This window comes from Lampris incognitus, chromosome 8 (assembly GCF_029633865.1).
Source record: "Lampris incognitus isolate fLamInc1 chromosome 8, fLamInc1.hap2, whole genome shotgun sequence".
NCBI lineage: Eukaryota > Metazoa > Chordata > Actinopteri > Lampriformes > Lampridae > Lampris > Lampris incognitus.
The window spans coordinates 11,414,007-11,433,247 of record NC_079218.1 but is presented as its reverse complement, the minus strand read 5'-3'; the positions used below and the strand labels follow the sequence as shown (position 1 = coordinate 11,433,247).

Genomic DNA, 19,241 nt, shown 5'->3' with positions numbered 1-19,241 from the left:
AGCATTATGACATTTGACAGATAAATAGGCTAATGATGACATATTTATAATGCACAAATCCGTTTTAAATTGACATAGTGTATCATAAAGGTGCTTATGAAGTGCTATGAGGGCATATACATGGTTATAATGAATCTTACAATGAGTTATAGCTACACTTATAGGGCATTATAGATGCTTATAGGGCATTATAGATGCTTATAGGGCGTTATAGATGCAAGCTTCATAGAAAGTGTTACCAATTTTTATTTTTTTACCCAAATCCGCGGATAAAACCACAGGTCCAGCAAACTCTGAGTCAACCCAAGCCCCTAGGCACTAGTCCCCCCGCACAGCCCGCCTCTTTCTCTGGTTTTAAAATAATTATCCCGCCAAAAGACGAATGGTGAGTGTTGCGGTGCAGGAGGAGCGGAGGAGAGGAGGAGCTATCTGTTCTCCCTGACACTAGAGTCCCTTTATCCTCCACCTCCTCTGGTGTCTCTGAGAATCCTGATCTTTCCTGGGGATGCTCCTGACATGGCAATACTGACTTTCGCCTCCCTCGCGCCTTCGACTCCCTTTGGGTGTGTGTGTTTGTGTGCATATGTTTGCATGAATTTGCTTGTGTGTTCATGTGTGTGCTTATGTGTGTCTGTCTAATGGTGGTGGTGGCGGGGGGGGGTGGGGGTATGAGGACCCGGGGGGTGGGTTTATTTAAGGAAAGGCGTAGGTGGCATTTATGTCACCTGCGGCCCTAATGTTGCCCGTGAGATAACGTGCAGTAACACTAATTACGCGGAGCAGGGCTGCAGGCCACACACCCCGCGAGGCGACAGGAGCTTGGATGGCGCGCCGGCGTTCGGTGCCGCGGAGGCAGCTCGAGGATCCGCGGCTCACACAACACCGCGCATTTGCAACGCCATTAATTAAACAGATGCGGCACAATCCCGAGTCCAAGACGGGCTATTCTGGTCTCCTTAATTACAGATTCTCCATCCGTCTTTAGCGAGCGGTGCCAGTTCTGCTGTCCTGTAGGGCCTCTCTCTCTCTCCTTCTATTTTCCTTCCTTTCATTTTGTTTTTTTTTTTTGCATCTAGACAAAGCCAGCGCCACAAATTTCTCAACGCTCGCTGCGGTCTGGCAAGGCTCTACAGGCATTCGTCGGTGTGCGGCGCGTGCCGTCAGTGGACGGGGACCAAAATTATTTCACACAACCGAAGCTCTGCATGCCCACATGTGTTGGACTACTAGGACATGTGCTACTGTTAGCAGGTCAGTTCATGCTGCTAGTTATTATGTCCCTCCGCCCGTCCATCCATCCATCCATTATCCAAACCACTTCTCCTGCTCTCAGGGTCGCGGGGAGGCTGGAGCCTATCCCAGCAGTCACTGGGTGGCAGGCGGGGAGACACCCTGGACAGGCCGCCAGGCCATCACAGGGCCGGCACACACACACACACACACACACATTCATATCTAGGGACAATTTAGTACGGCCGATTCCGCTGACCTACATGTCTTTGGACCGTGGGGGGAAACCGGAGCCCCCGGAGGAAACCCACACAGACACGGGGAGAACATGCAAACTCCACACAGAGGACGACCCCCAATACTGGACTACCCCGGGGCTCGAACCCAGGACCTTCTTGCTGTGCGGCGACTGGGCTAACCATTGCGCCACCGTGCCGACATTATCATGTCTGTACACACATTTGTGTCTGATTAAACTACAGTAGAAACGGTTTGCGGCACGGTGGTTAGCCTGGTCGCCTCACAGCAAGAAGGTCCTGGGTTCGAGCCACGGGGTAGTCCAACCTTGGGGGTCGTCCCGGGTCGTCCTCTGTGTGGAGTTTTCATGTTCTCCCCGTGTCTGTGTGGGTTTCCTCCCACAGTCCAAAGACGTGTAGGTCAGGTGACTCGGCTCTACTAAATTGTCCCTATGTATGAATGTGTGTGTGTGTGTGTGTGTGTGTCGGCCCTATGTGATGGCCTGGCGGCCTGTCCAGGGTGTCTCCCCGCCCGCCGCCCAGTGACTGCTGGGATAGGCCCCAGCATCCCCGTGAGCCCAAGAGCAGGATAAGCGGTTCAGATAACGGATGGATGGATAGAAACGGTTTGTAGTGACCACGGTTACACTGATCATGAAGTCACTGGGCGGAGTCCTTCCTGTACTAACACTGTTTATTTATCCAGTTACTGCCATCAAACAGTCGGCTTAAAGTGAACCGTGGTGCCGGGGTGCGGGGTAGCATCGGCTGGGAGTGGAGAGAGGCAGCACGGCTCCTGGTCCGCAGGACAGCGGATGTTTCTGTTGGTAGGGAGGCTGGTTAGTGACCGGCCTCAGCTGTGCCCGACCAGCAGTCTGCGCTTTATATGGCGAAGTCCAGCTGGGTCCTGGACCGACCGACACCAGCACAGACACAGACGGGGCACGGAGCGGCTGACGGAGGGAGAGAAAGGAGCCACACGACGCTTTGAGAGAAGAACGGGTCCCGGCAGCGCCAGCACCTGAGCACACCGGCCCGTGTGGCGGCGTGGAAGAGTCTTCAGTAAATAAAAAGCCTTGAACTGGGTTCTTGCTTCCATCCGTACCTCTGGTTTTGGGTTTCCTCTACACGGGACTTAAATAAATTAATCGACAAATAAATAAATAAAACTCCATTTTAAAACCAGGGTAACGAAACTTAAAGGTAAATGTTTGATTAGTTTTCACCCGTTCCCATGACACTAAACAGCGCCTCCTCTGCCCTGACAAGCCACATCCTTTCTCTCCCCCACATGCTGCACATGCAGAGCGACCGAGTCCGTCTCGTGCAGCCGCACGCCGTCTCACCCCCGGCCGGCAACTCACCGTAGACGTAGAGCACGTACTCGGCGCTGCTGGTGCCCAGGTGGTTGGTGGCCTCGCAGCGGTAGGTGCCGTTGTCCGTCTTGTTGAGCGAGGTGAAGGTGAGCTCCCGCCCCTCCACGACCATCCGGTCCAGGTCGGGCAGCTCGGTGCCGTCCTTCGTCCACATCACAGGGTCCGGCCTGAGCGGTGAGACAAACCAGAGGACGGCTTTAATGAAAGGCCACCTGCACCTTACGGACAAAACGTCGTCATCGTCGGCGCGCTCGTTGGCGACTTACGAGGGGTTTCCTTTGGACACGCACTCCAGCTTCAGGTACTGACCCTCTTGAGGGACTGCCAAGGAGTGGACGATCTCCACATGAGGGGCATCTGGGAGAGACACAATAATACGGGGGTTAGTATGACTGTGTATATCATTACCGTCATTATTATCCATCCATTACCCAAACCGCTTGTCCTGCTCTCACGGTTGTGGGGATGCTGGAGCCTATATCCCTGCAGTCGTTGGGCGGTGGGCCGGGAGACACCCTGGACAGGCCGCCACACACACACAGTCACACCTAGGGACAATTTAGTATGGCCGATTCAGCCGACCTACATGTCTTTGGACTGTGTGAGGAAACCCACACAGACACGGGGAGAACATGCAAACTCCACACAGAGGACGACCTGGGACGACCCCCAAGGTTGGACTACCCCGGGGCTCGAACCCAGGACCTTCTTGCAGTGAGGCAACCGCGCTAACCACTGCACCACCGTGCTGCATTCCCATCATCATCATCATCATTATGATGATGATGATGATGATGATGATGATGATGATAATTCCACACTAGCATTTGTCAGTTTTCCGGGGCAGAAGATCGTACTTATGGAATAATTGTGTTCAAATTGTAAATGTTTCCACATCCCCCCATGATTATCCATACAGGCTTCGGACCTGTGTGATGACCGAAGTTGCTTAAATATATGCACACACATACACACACACATGCACACACACACACACACACACGCACACACACACACACACACTCATTCAGACACCTTTTGCGTGATTCCTGGATTGTCTTCATTTTCATTTTGAAAGCCTCTTTGAAGGTACTTGCTTTTAACGCTGCATGATTGTTTTTGTTCTTTCCTTTGTGAGTGTCCTGGCTTACCGCTCTTCATCTGACGCTTCAGGCGAGCACAATTTGCATTGAGTTGTTTTTGTGTTTGTTGTTTGTGTTGCATGTTTTCTTTGTATGGCGTCGATAAAATAAAATGAAATGAAATAAAATAAAGTAAAATAAATACAAAGTATTGGTAACAGTGTGTCTGCAAACACTGTGTGTGTGTGTGTGTGTGTGTGTGTGTGTGTACTCACAGTGGACCTCCAGTATTTCGGTGGCTTGCCGTGGTGCGTGCGCGAGCGCCACATGGTCCACCCTGCAGGTGTAGGCCACTCCATCATCATTCCTGTCCACGTGCAGCTGCAGAGAGCTGCGCACTGTAAATGTCCTCCCGCTTGCATTAACCTCCTTGACACCTTGAGACAGAGACGCATGCCGTCAACCACGCGATCAACTCATTCCCCGTGCCGTGGCGCCGCACGCCTGGGCCGTGCAGCTCGGCGGTCGACACAAGTGCCAACACTTTCTACTGCATCACACCCGCTGCAGCACCCGGTGTGGCGATGCCCCATGAGACCAGATTCGGATGGCGCAGCACCTTTAAAAACACATTTTCGGTACAGCCATTTTGCTCACAGGGGGGATTCTTGTGTTTTATTTTCCCCGGCCAAAATCACCGTGCACTGCTTATTCACAATGTATTCTGACACGTTTTCCAGCGACAGTCACAACAAGCGGGTAATACTTTAGATTACGGAGGGCTACAGAGATTACTGTAATACTTTAGATTACGGAGGGTCAATAGCAGTGGCGGCTGGCCAGTACAGGGTGCTGGGGCGCCGCCCCCTTCAAATACTATGAAAATCTACTTAAACATGTTAAATATAATCTGGTTGTATGATGCAAATAATTATGAAATAAAGGTGTTTTTCAGCCTGTGAGCGCCTGTCGGCAGCATTAAATACTGGTCCACATGGTATTTGGGTGGTTTCTGTCTGAATACATATACTTCCTGGGTGAGGGGCGCCGGCCTAACGATCCCTTATGTAAGCCCTCAAACTTGTGGCGAGCAGGTGACCTGAGGCTGCTGTCTGACTGGTTTCTTCAGATTTCCCAGGGGGCGCTGTTCTGCGCTGCCCCTGACACTCCCACTTCTATTGGCAGCGAGTTGGTATTGTTTTAACGTTTTCTGATCTAACGTGATTGGACAATTCTCGTGGCTGTCAATCATGTTCACACCCACCACAGTGCCTCGTCTCGACTGTCAATCATCCACCGTCTACCAACCCTGATAAAATCTACAGGCTACATTGTCCTTCGTAATAACTCTGTGGACATTAAAGCAGCTGTCAGGTGTGATGCGCCAAGGTAAACTGCCCCCCCCCCAAACATTTTTAGCACCAGCCGCCACTGGTCAACAATACCAGAATGTGTCTCCACCTCGTTCCCACCGTCTCCATGAGAGAAGCGGGCTTTTGTCAGTAGCCTTCCTCCAACACACCGGCGCTAAATTACCAAGATCGCCTCACTGTTGGTGTAGGTTTTAGCTTGTTAGCAGCCTTTTGGAAGTCTCTGGGAAAAAAAAGTCTTTTCAGAGTTTGTTGCTCTACAGCTACCGCCAGCGGATTGGGTGTTTTTCTGATGTTGTTGTTGTTGTTGTTTATCACGGCGATAAATGTCACCCATCCTCGCAGAGCCTTCTGAAGTCGAGTGAAATGGATCAGTGTGGCCGTCCGTCCACCTAGCTCTTATCTGCCGTCTGCACTTGTCTTTCTAAACCTCTCTTTGAACGCAGACGTTTCTCCATCGCTCTCTTTCAGAGATGCTCAGCAAAGCATCGCCCACTGGCCCACCCGTCAGAAAGGAAAAAACATCTGAAAACAATAAAAAATACCACAGTAACACAACAAAACCCACCCCATTTTCACCTGATTTGAGTCATGACCCAATTGGGCCTTCTTGAAAACCATTTAACCTGCCGCTTGCTGTGAAGCTCAGTCAGCCACGGTGGTCTTTTTAAAAAAAAAATATTTCTGATTTTTCCCTTTTTCTCCCAATTTAGTGGCCAATCGATCCCTATTTTAGTTCAAACACCCACCCTCGTACTGCACGCGTTCGCCTACTGCATCTCTCCGGCCGGCAGTCTCGAAGGAGACGCCTCCCCACTTTCGTGACAAGGCGACTCCAGGCCGAACCACTGCTTTTTCCCCCCACACACAGAGACGCATTCACGTGACGAACACAAGCCCACTCCGCCCCCCTCCCGTTGCCAATTATCGCTGCTTCATCGACTCCGGCCATAGTCGGATCTGACGAGACCGAGGCGCGAACCCTGGTCCCCAGTGGGCAACTGCATCGACACAAAGCCGACGCTTAGACCGCTGAGCCACGGTGGTTCTGAATCAAGCGCAGCCGCCACATCACCACATCTGCTGCCATGAGTCTTGTCGCTGACCTGCCTTGTCTTTACCTTCATTTCTGGGTTGTGTTCGAGTCTTCCACGGCTCTCTACTTCACCTACTTCACCTTCTAGTTACCCTCTTTTAAACCAAAAACAAGCAAGGGTAGTTTTATTTCACCTTTGTTGTCCTTGCAAAAGGTCACCTTGAGAATGGTATCTGGAGTATAAGTCGCACTCAGCAAAAAAAAAAAAAAAAAAAACCCAAACAAAACAAAAACGTGTTGTTGCGAGGAAAAAACCATATATCACTAGAACGACCGGGATTTCACTCCTGCCTAAAATGACCACGTGCGGTCAAAATGACCCGCTGGTTTTTAAACTCTATATTCTGCCAAGATAAACACCCAGTTGAGATATTAATGCATTGCATATGTTAGTATGTCTGTTAGGAAACGACTGACACCAAAATTACCATTTTAACAACTATAACACTATTTATAAACAATTTAAACTTCGGAGAGACATGGTCGAACTTGAATAGCCAAATAGAAAAAGTGAAAATACTACCTGACAAACAAAATGGAAAACACATATTGCTAACCTAACAAACGTAACAAGGCCTATAAAACGTGAAATGTAAAAAAAAAGAACTGTGAAAATAACAACTGAAACAGTCCCAAACTATGACCAGAACTTAAAAACTACTAGAATGACCGTGGGCGGTCATTTTGACCGCTGTGGTTTTTAAACACTATATTCTGCCAAGATAAATACACAATTGAGATATTAATGCATCACATATAGTATGTCTGTTATGAAACTAACTGACACCAAAATTAATATCTTAATAAATGTAATACTATTTTTCAAACAATTTAAAATGGCCACTGTCCAACGCCTGTAAATACTGCAACGCCTCGGTGGTAGTCATGGTGCGTCTGTAACGGCGTCTGTACCCAGACATGTTGGAAATAATCAAAAATCAAGTTTCGAACGTCAGTGTGTTTCTAGGACAGAAGGGAGGACATGACGCGACCAACACGCATCATACAGTGGTGTGAAAAAGTGTTTGCCCCCTTCCTGATTTCTTATTTTTTTGCATGTTTGTCACACTTAAATGTTTCAGCTCATCAAACAAATTTAAATATTAGACAAAGATAACACAAGTAAACACAAAATGCAGTTTTTAAATGAAGGTTTTTATTATTAAGGGGAAAAAAAAGATCCAAAGCTACATGGCCCTGTGTGACAAAGTGATTGCCCCCTAAACCTAATAACTGGTCGGGCCACCCTTAGCAGCAACAACTGCAATCAAGCGTTTGCGATAACTGGCAATGAGTCTTTTACAGCGCTGTGGAGGAATTTTGGCCCACTCATCTTTGCAGAATTGTTGTAATTCAGCCACATTGGAGGGTTTTCGAGCATGAACCGCCTTTTTAAGGTCATGCCACAGCATATCAATCGGATTCAGGTCAGGACTTTGACTGGGCCACTCCAAAGTCTTCATTTTGTTTTTCTGAAGCCATTCAGAGGTGGACTTGCTGGTGTGTTTTGGATCATTGTCCTGCTGCAGGACCCAAGCGCGCTTCAGCTTGAGGTCACGAACAGATGGCCGGACATTCTCCTTCAGGATTTTTTGGTAGGCAGCAGAATTCATGGTTCCATTTACCACAGCAAGTCTTCCAGGTCCTGAAGCAGCAAAACAGCCCCAGACCATCACACTACCACCACCATATTTTACTGTTGGTATGATGTTCCTTTTCTGAAATGCTGTGTTATTTTTACGCCAGATGTAATGGGACACACGCCTTCCAAAAAGTTCAACTTTTGTCTCGTCAGTCCACAGAGTATTTTCCCAAAAGTCTTGGGGATCATCAAGATGTTTTCTGGCAAAACTGAGACGAGCCTTTATGTTCTTTTTGCTCAGCAGTGGTTTTCGTCTTGGAACTCTGCCATGCAGGCCATTTTCCCCCAGTCTCTTTCTTATGGTGGAGTCATGAACACTGACCTTAACTAAGGCAAGTGAGGCCTGCAGTTCTTTGGATGTTGTTGTGGGGTCTTTTGTGACCTCTTGGATGAGTCGTCGCTGCGCTCTTGGGGTAAATTGGTCGGCCGGCCACTCCTGGGAAGGTTCACCACTGTTCCATGTTTTCACCATTTGTGGATAATGGCTCTCACTGTGGTTCGCTGGAGTCCCAAAGCTTTAGAAATGGCTTTATAACCTTTTCCAGACTGATAGATTTCAATTACTTTGTTTCTCATTTGTTCCTGAATTTCTTTGGATTGCAGCATGATGTCTAGCTTTTGAAGATCTTTTGGCCTACTTCACTTTGTCAGGCAGGTCCTATTTAAGTGATTTCTTGATTGAGAAGAGATGTGGCAGTAATCAGGCCTGGGTATGGCTAGAGAAATTGAACTCAGCTTTCCAAAGATGGGATAAACCACACTTAATTTATGTTTTAACGGGGGGGGGGGGGGGGGGGGGCAATCACTTTTTCACACAGGGCCATGTAGGTTTGGATTTTTCTTTTCTCTTAATAATAAAAACCTTCATTAAAAAACTGCATTTTGAGTTTACTTGTGTTATCTTTGTCTAATATTTAAATTTGTTTGATGATCTGAAACATTTAAGTGTGACAAACATGCAAAAAAATAAGAAATCAGGAAGGGGGCAAACACTTTTTCACACCACTGTATATATAGTGTCATGACACACACGATGACACGCACAAATTATGAGCTGTCTTTTTGACGGCTCGGTCGCTTTAGGTAGCTCTTATCCTCACTTTATTTTTTTGCAATTGATCTAAAACTAATTTTAATGCAAATATATGCAATTTTAGGAGCACTCATGGAGCGGCAGGTCTGTATCTTTTTTCCCACAAAGTTATTAAACTTTGAAAAGACAAAACCGTCAAAATGGCGGCCTTGGTCGTTCTAGTGATATAAGTCACTTCGGTGTATAAGTCACATTTATATGGGGGTACAGTATCAGCAGTACAACCCTTCAAATAAACCCCAAAAAACCACCGTTTTTAACAGTTGGTAGCGTTCTACTCTTTCAGTCAGTTATACCAACCTCCTATGATCTCAATTTTCTTTTTCTGTCACTCTCTTTCCATTAGTCAACTTTGCCATTTTCTCCACTCTTCCTTCCCCCTGTTCATCATTCATCTTTTCCCACCTATGATGGCGTCAGCTCTTAGTGGTCGCCAAAGGCTCAGCTAGCAGACATGCTGCTCTGGAGTTGCTGGTATGGGGCTAGCCCCACCTAGGACGAGCAGACCACTGCGTTTGCCAGTCCTGTGGAAATGCATTGACGACGTCCTGCAAAACTCGTTTTGTGCCATTTGCTGCATTTCTGACCTGGGTTGGGCAAGGTTTCCCCAACTGAGGTTTGCCAATCTGGTTAAGCTTTCCGAAATCCTGGAACCGTTTTCTGTTCCCTGGGTGAAATATATAGTTCGAATATACTTGCAATAAGCTTTTAAACCTCGCCTTTGTGCAGCTTGTTCAGGTCTACTTTCAAATGCATGGGTCAAAATGTGTGCCCCTGTTCTTCTTCGCCTCGTTTTTTAAAACCTGTACGAAGAACACCAAACATGTTCTTCCTCATAGAGCCTCTTTTATTATTTCATAATGATTATGATTAGTCTTAATAATATCTATCATTAGTAGTAATAATTAGAGTTATTGTCATTATTATGTCATATTATTATGTTACTTTATTACTATGATTATTATATTGTTGTTATAATATTTATGATAGAATTATGGTAATTTCATGTAATTCACTATCCTCCATCGAGGTGCTCTTTTGTTTCCCCCTCTGTTCCTTTTTAAAGGAAACATCCAGTACAGTAAGCTCATGTGAATCTTTCCCCGGCACACAGTCAAGAGTCGTAGAAGAAGAACCGACGGGTCCATTTTGAAAGACGCATTTAAAAGTAGACTTGGACAAGTCACACAAAGTTGAGATCTGATATTTTATTAGAAATATTTTCGAACAATGCATTTCACATGGGTAACAGGATTTCTGAAAGCTTGTGTGATTGGCAAATTTCTGTCAGGAAACCTGCCCAGCCCGAGTCAGAAGTGCTGCAAAGTGCACAGAAAGGAGTGTCAAAGAAATTGCCGGTGCATTTCTAACACCAGTTACTACTTCAATAATCATACATTTTGCACCGTCTCTTTCTACTGAGAAATACAATTTAAGTTCATATGGCAGAATTCAGGACTTCTATTTTTGTGGTTTGAGAAGAGCTCGCCGTAGCTCTGCTTCTCCGTGCTGGTGTTTTTTATTCCTGATCCAAGTGTTTGGTGACTGCAGACTAGACAGAGGAGAGTGGCTGTCCCCTGTCACAAAGTCTCTAGAGCACCAATCTCACTTCTGAGATTTTGTCCAAAGAGCCACTCTTCTTAGCCGTCCCGGTCGCTGCTCCACCCCCTCTGCCAGTCCCGGGGTGGGGGGGGGGTGCTTCAGACTACCACACGTCTCCTCCAATACATGCAGAGTCGCCAGCTGCTTCTTCTCACCGGACAGTGAGGAGTTTTGCCAGGGGGATGTAGCGCGGATGTAGGGGGATTTAGAACAGCGGTCCCCAACCCCCGGGCCGCGGACCGGTACCGGTCCGCGGCCCGGGGGTTGGGGACCGCTGTTCTAAATCATTCATGCCTGTTGCAACTCGACTACTACATGCCCCACAGTGGGTTTTAGCAGATTGTTTTATTGGCTTGATCAAGTTTCTCTTATTCTGTTTCTTATTGTGTACTTTTATAGATTTTATAGGTTGTATTCCACATTTAGCTCCCTGGGGTGTTATTATTGTTTGTGTTATTTGTATGTTACTGTATTCTGTGTTCACAAGCTCCTCCGAACAAACTGCCCCCAGCGGGATTAATACAGTTGTTTATATTGTATTTGCAGTGCAGCGACCAGGACACATACCCACATCCGGCCTCCCACCCGCAGACACGGCCAATTGTGTCTGTAGGGACGCCCGGCCAAGCCGGAGGCAACACGGGGATTCGAACCGGCGATCCCCGTGTTGGTAGGCGAAGGAATAGACCGCTACGCTACCCGGACGCCTGATCCCACTTTTCTGCCTTTGATATTAACATTCAAGACCAAAGTTTAGGACCCTCCTCAATCTACAACACTGGCCCTAACCCCCCCCCCCCCCGCCGCCTCCAGCAACAGGCCCTAATACCCATCTGCCCTTTTTTGAAAAGCCACATTCACTTATTTATCCCCCTATTTATTCTGTCAATGACAAGTTGAAACACGAGAAAAAAAAATAACAGTTTGCAATCGTTTCCTTTTCCTGCCAGAACATGGAGTCCGTTGTGGGTCCCGCAGTAAGACAATGCTGGCTAATTAGACCAGCAGTTCCCTCCAGATGCAGAGGAGCTCGGAGATTCATTCAGCTGCGGGACATAAGAGCCTACACCAATTTGAAATACTTAGAAGTTGCATCTCACGGCCGTTTGATTGCCTCTTTGCGAGTCGTGTTAAAACCACTAGAATAATTAACTTCCTTGCACAAACTTTGGGTTCATCATCAGTATCATCGCCTGCACCAACGCATGCGGCCCACTTACAGAACACCCAGGGCTGCTTGATAACAAGTCACGTCTCACCCTTCTTCATGTTTTTGAGCCTTACATCTCTATGAGACCGTGTGTGGTTGTGTTTGTGTGTATGACTCGTCAATCCAAATGACTCACGTGGGCGGTACACACCAGAAATAAGTTGACATTTCTGATATTCTGTTCAAATGTTGGTTACTGTGCCGGAGGTGTCTATCGATCCACCCATCCATCCATCACAATCCAGCTTTACTGGCTAAGTATACTTTTGCACATGCAAGAAATACAACTTTTGTTGTCAGCTTTACACCTTATTTCATATACATACATACACTCACCGGCCACTTTATTAGGCACACCTGTCCAACTGCTCGTTAACGCAAATTTCTAATCAGCCAATCACATGGCAGCAACTCAATGCATTTAGGCATGTAGACATGGTCAAGACGATCTGCTGCAGTTCAAACCGAGCATCAGAATGGGGAAGAAAGGTGATTTAAGTGACTTTGAACGTGGCATGGTTGTTGGTGCCAGACGGGCTGGTCCGAGTATTTCAGAAACTGCTGATCTACTGGGATTTTCACGCACAACCATCTCTAGGGTTTACAGAGAATGGTCCGAAAAAGAGAAAATATCCAGTGAGCGGCAGTTCTGTGGGCGAAAATGCCTTGTTGATGCCAGAGGTCAGAGGAGAATGGCCAGACTGGTTCGAGCTGATAGAAAGGCAACAGTAACTCAAATAACCACTCATTACAACCGAGGTATGCAGAAGAGCATCTCTGAACGCACAACACGTCGAACCTTGAGGCAGATGGGCTACAGCAGCAGAAGACCACACCAGGTGCCACTCCTGTCAGCTAAGAACAGGAAACTGAGGCTACAATTCGCACAGGCTCACCAAAATTGGACAATAGAAGATTGGAAAAACGTTGCCTGGTCTGATGAGTCTTGATTTCTGCTGCGACATTCGGATGGGAGGGTCAGAATTTGGCGTCAACAACATGAAAGCATGGATCCATCCTGCCTTGTATCAACGGTTCAGGCTGGTGGTGGTGGTGTAATGGTGTGGGGGATAATTTTCTTGGCACACTTTGGGCCCCTTAGTATCAATTGAGCATCGTGTCAACGCCACAGCCTACCTGAGTATTGTTGCTGACCATGTCCATCCCTTTATGACCACAGTGTTCCCATCTTCTGATGGCTACTTCCAGCAGGATAATGCGCCATGTCATAAAGCTCGAATCATCTCAGACTGGTTTCTTGAACATGACAATGAGTTCACTGTACTCAAATGGCCTCCACAGTCACCAGATCTCAATCCAATAGAGCACCTTTGGGATGTGGTGGACCGGGAGATTCGCATCATGGATGTGCAGCCGACAAATCTGCAGCAACTGCGTGATGCTATCATGTCAATATGGACCAAACTCTCTGAGGAATGTTTCCAGTACCTTGTTGAATCTATGCCACGAAGGATTAAGGCAGTTCTGAAGGCAAAAGGGGGTCCAACCCGGTACTAGCAAGGTGTACTTAATAAAGTGGCCAGTGAGTGTACATACATATGTACAAACATACATACTGTAGCGAATTCAGGGGGGGGGCAGCCGGGAACTGCCACAGCCGGGACACGAACCCAGGTCACCTGCACCACGAGTGACTGCGCTAACCAGTCGACTAAAGGGTCCGACCCATTAGACTACCCCCCCTTCGGGAAGCGTGTACCCGCGCTTCAGCATACCAGCTCCTTCATGCCTCTGGGTGGCCTCATGGTCTCACCATCCCACTTCTGACACCAATGTAGGGAATTCAGGGGGCAGCCAACCAGCCGCCGCCGCAGCCGGAACGCGAACCTGGGTCGTCAACCTGGGTCGCCCGTGGTTAACCAGTCGACTAAAGGGTCCGACCCGTTAGCCAAGGGCTAGCGAGTCTAGTCCTCCATGGTTGTTACCATACATACATACATACATACATACATACATAAATATGTATGTAAATTTGCATACATACATATGCAAATTTACATACATATCTGGGTACAAACATTTGTGCACACAGCTGCAATATGGAGCAGTGCAGGATGAAGTATAAATAATTGATCAATAAATCAATAGCTTACTAGGTACAGACTAGGTAGCTGCCGTATGGTGAATAAATGATTATGTACAGTATCTATCTACTGTATGTACATATTCATGTAAGTATGTACACACGTATAGATGTATTTATGTGTGTATATGTATGTGTCTAATTCACTCATCCGTGTAGCGCACACCAAACGTGTTCAAATGTGTGCTAAGTTCAAATGTTGGTTACTGTGTATGAGGCATCTATCTATCTATCTATCTATCTATCTATCTATCTATCTATCTATCTATCTATCTATCTATCTATCTATCTATCTATCTATCTATCTATCTATCTATCTATCTATCTATCTGTCTGTCTGTCTGTCTGTCTGTCTGTCTGTCTGTCTGTCTATCTATCTATCTATCTATCTATCTATCTATCTATCTATCTATCTATCTATCTATCTATCTATCTGTCTATCTGTCCGTCTGTCCGTCCGTCCGTCCGTCCGTCCGTCCGTCCATCTATCATTTCAACAGCCATAATACCAAACTTCTTGCATTTAACATGTTATCGTGGAATGGTTTCATATGTTTTCAGCTGGTAAGATAATAAAATAGCTCAACTAGGTTTTTTCTTTTCTTTATTCACAGGCGTTGGTGCTCCCCCCCCCTTTTTTTTTGTTGCTCCCCAATTGTATCAGGCCAATTACCCCACTCTTCCGAGCCGTCCCGGTCACTGCTCCACCCCCTCTCCAGATCCGGGGAGGGCTGCAGATGACCACGTGCCTCCTCCGATACATGTGGAGTCCCCAGCCGCTTCTTTTCACCTGACAGTGAGGAGTTTCACCAGGGAGGATCACGCGATTCCCCCCAGTTCCCCCTCCACCCCGAACAGGCGCCCCGACCAACCAGAGGAGGTGCTAGTGCAGCGACCACGACACACACCCACATCCAGCTTCCCTCCTGCAGACACAGCCAACTGACCTTTGGCAAAGTACCGCCCCAGAACGGTGCTTGTCCAATCCTACCTTAGCAACGGTCCGTCAAGCTGTCAAACACACAGCAAAATGCTGAAACGGTCGTGTGCCTATGGGATCTGCAGACCGGATACTAGATATCTGAAAAGTTTGGGGGGGTGTGATTTTCTTTCCCTTCCCGAAACCCAGAACGTAAGAAGCGCGATGTGGGCAATAGATGTGGCAGTATAGCAGACCCCATGGCCAGCTTAATCCATCCAGAATCAACACAAATACCTGTCTGCTCCAAGCTAAGCTTGCTACTAGCTATTATTGATAGCTAATACAGCTAACGTATCATTACTGTTACTTTTACCCACACAATGCGCTGATTTCCTCCTTCGTGTTTTGGTGTTTTCCGGCTACTTCCTGGATAGTTCTGAAATGCTTGACGGGCATAGCAACAGTAACTAAGGGGGGCGGGACTTTGCGAAAGGTCAATTGTGTCTGTAGGGACGCCCGACCAAGCCGGCGGTAACATGGGGATTCGAACCGCCGATCCCCGTGTTGGTAGGCAACAGAGTAGACCGCCATGCTACCCGGACGCCCGTCAGCGCTCCTTTAACCTCAGGGCTGGCAGGATGCTGATGTTGAGGTCGGTGTGATGGGACTCTGGAGAGTTTAGCATCCTGAATGTGAGGGCAGATAGCTCCCCAGAGGATTAGAAACAGCTCTGATAGATGCCAAGATTTGATGGTCTGACCCTTTTGTGTGACTCCACCAGAGAGAGGGACAACCCAGGAGGAGGAAAGGAGGTGTTGACAGACAGTCGGACAGATAGACAAACAGATGGACTCACAAGGAGGCCTCTTTGGATTAAAAGAGGACAACATCAACAGCAGCTATAGGGGTGAGTAATCCTCACAACAGGGTCCTGTGGGTTCACTCGACATTAAAATATCTCTCTCTTTCGTTCCTCTGTCTGTTTCCACTCTATTTATACCTTATCTTCCATCCTCCCCCTCCTCAACCCGCTTCTTTCCCCCATCACCATCAGATCGACTGTGCCTTCCGTGGTGTTTTGGAGTCTCTCTCTCTCGCTCTCTCTCGCTCTCTCACTCTCTCTCCTTTCTGCCTGTTCACATCAGAGTCACAGTGAACTTGCAAGCAGTCGAAGGAGACTTTAGCTCAGAGTCCCCGCTGCCTCGGCAATATCATGATCTAGGAACTCTAAAAGGCTCTCAACACATCTCCCATCACATGCAAACACTGACTGACACACGCACACGCGCACACATGCACACACACACACGCGCACACACACAGCATAAGTGTTCTTTGAGTTTACGGCTTACATACATACATATTTCCAGCACAAACTTTAATGTAGACATGCACATATAGATGCAAATATTCAAGATTTTCCCCGATGAGGCTCACATGAATAATTGATCAGCATCTATTTTCGCTAAATGAAATGCAACATATTCAGAGCTGAATGAAACCAAATGCAAGGGACACACGCCCCTTTCTGTGCTGCATCTCAAATACTTTTCACCATTCTAACGACACAGAGTCTGTGTCCCGTTCGCTTGCCACGGGCTGAAACACATAGCAGTCAGGACGAATGATCCTCCGCGGCAGGAGTCTCTGAATTGAATGCCCCCGAGAGCAGCAGATTTAGCAAGATGTGGAGGGAGTGTGTCGTGGGCTCTACCAGCTTCTCAGCTATTCCCTTCTGTACTGCACACGGAGCTGAACTTGGTTGGACACATTTACCGATTTCAGTCTCCTCCACTGATGGGCGACTATACGACTGTGGAGAGCTCTCTATTGGCACTTTGTGGCAATGGTGTAAGTATAGACAGTGCCGGCAGTGTGGCTGCACTGGGGCCCGTGGAGTGGGGGCCCGGAGAGGGAGCGGGCCCTCCAACAACGTGCTGGGCGGAGAACGGGTGCTTGAGAGTGTTTCAGATTGCCACCACAGAAATAGCCCTGTGTTTAAAGAAAAACACATCTATTGGAAAATGATGCCATTTGCTATATAAACCCTCAAAAAGGCAAACCAATCTCTGCCATAGTCCTCATTTTCTTTCTTTTTTTTGGTGAAAAAGTCAGTCTATAACAAAATTATATGTTTATTCTACATAAACTATAAAAGCTATATATAAACTAAAAACTATTCAATTAAATGAATAATATCTTTTCTTTTGTATTTTTGTCATATGCAGATATGCAGTGACGATTTCTGGGTAATATGCATGTTGATGTCTGATGTCAAGTCTCTATTTGATCATGTGACGATCAAATAGAGACCTGATCACGTGATGAGACGCTACGCTATTGGTGGGAAATCTGATCGTCGAGACTGACAAACTGAGCACATCTGCAAACCGAGCACACAGCCGTGCCTTTAAGCGGCAGTAAGAAAAGGCAAGACAGAGAAGAAGAGGAGGAGAAGGTAACGAAGCTCCCTGAATTAGGTTCCTTTGGCTTCTTTATAAACAGTCACCAGCCTGTGGATGACCTCCCTCATAGCAGCATCAGCTAGCTGGTTAGCATCAGCACCGCTGCCCTCAGTGCTGTGTCAACAACCATGCTAACGTTAGGCTAGCAAGCTAGCTATAACCATCCATTATCCAAACTGCTCATCCTGCTCTCAGGGTCACGGGGATGCTGGAGCCTATTCCAGCAATCACTGGGCAGCAGGCACAGAGACACCCAGGATAGGCCACCAGGCCATCACAGGGCCCACACACACACACACACACACACACACACACACAGACACACACACACACTCACACCTAGCAACAATTTAGTACATCCGATTCACTTGACCTGCATGTCTTTGGACTGTGGGAGGAAACTGGAGCACCCGGAGGAAACCCACACAGAGGACATGCAAACTCCACACAGAGGATAACCCGGGATGACCCCCAAGGTTGGACTACCCCAGGGCTCGAACCCAGGACCTTCTTGCTGTGAGGTGACCGTGCTAACCACTGCGCCACCGTGCCGCCCTATACAAGAGCAGTAATTAGTCCTAAATAATCACACACACACACACACACACACACACACACACACACACACACAGTCTGATTGACAGTCCATTTTCCCAAGGCAACGTTGAACAGGATGCTACATGCTACATAGCATACAGTATGTAGCATACCGCATGCTACAATAACCATGCTAACGTTAGGATATCAAGCTAGATATAACGTTAGTCCTAAATAATCACACACCCACACACACACACACACACAGAGTCTGACTGAAGGTCCACTGTCCCTCCGCCAATTATTGCATGATTATGAAAGGAGCCTTGAACAAATTACTTCATCACTGTACTCGAAATACTGTACAGATGATTCACAACAGGACACGACGCGTGTGCAGCAGAGGATTTTGAACTGCAGTAATGACACATCAGGCCATGTTTTGATTGTTACTTCTTAGAAAGTTTACATCGCCAGCAACGAGTTCTCCCGAGATCAGAGATCAGCTGAGGAGGCCATCTTCGCTCTGTGAAGCCGGCAGCAACAAGCAGCTGGTTAAACTGACTACAGAAACAGTTCATCCATGTCAAAGATAAACTTACATTAGCTCCAGTCAGCTATAGATATTTCCAGTAGTTATCTAGCATTCTCACCTGCTGATGGGTGTTTTTTACCTACATACCTTCCCAATAACGGCTATATTTATGTAAAGATTCCTGCTACTACAGCTGATTGACTTGTAGCCTTGTTGATTTGATTGACTGTCTGTTTACGTTACCGCATGTCAGAGTGCTGCCCATGGTTCTGAAAGCTTTCTGTTTGACCTCTCTACTTTCCCCATACAACAGCCCGAGTAACTCATCTGACTGTGAAATCCAACACATTGTTTGTAATGTGTGCGTGTGCCCTTACACTCAATGTGAGTATGTGTTTACATGTTTGAGTTTGCATGGTGCTACAAGAGAGAGGGACTGACTTAGAGTGCCATTAAGAGGCATCTTTTATTCATGCCAGCAATGTGACTTGCAGCAGCCATCTTGAAATTACATCTTTAATGACCATTGATCTACTCCACCCTTGGGAGGTGACGGAAATACCAGAGACACAATAAAGACTTTTAAAAGGAATGTGCAAGGTTGCATGCCATTCTCGACCATAATGCTTTTTTTTTTTAATAAAGCAGAAAATATTTTCCATTCATTCCAACTTAATCCTGCAGTGCAGAAGTTTTGTTTCCCCCTTCTGGCAGTGAGAGTAATTACTTCTCTTCTTTTAG

At 47.1% G+C, this 19,241-nt stretch overlaps 1 protein-coding gene across 1 annotated transcript in view; it reads right to left on the bottom strand.

Annotated features, from left to right (window-relative positions):
- LOC130117086 (cell adhesion molecule 2-like) overlaps window positions 1-19,241 on the bottom strand; it is a 125,137-nt gene that overhangs the window by 48,442 nt on the left and 57,454 nt on the right. The window contains exons 5-7 of the mRNA XM_056285235.1: window positions 4,200-4,361; window positions 3,109-3,199; window positions 2,831-3,009 (exon numbers count right to left, since the gene is read on the bottom strand). Of these exons, the coding sequence (XP_056141210.1) occupies window positions 2,831-3,009; window positions 3,109-3,199; window positions 4,200-4,361 (432 nt within the window). The remainder of the gene's footprint in view (window positions 1-2,830; window positions 3,010-3,108; window positions 3,200-4,199; window positions 4,362-19,241) is intronic.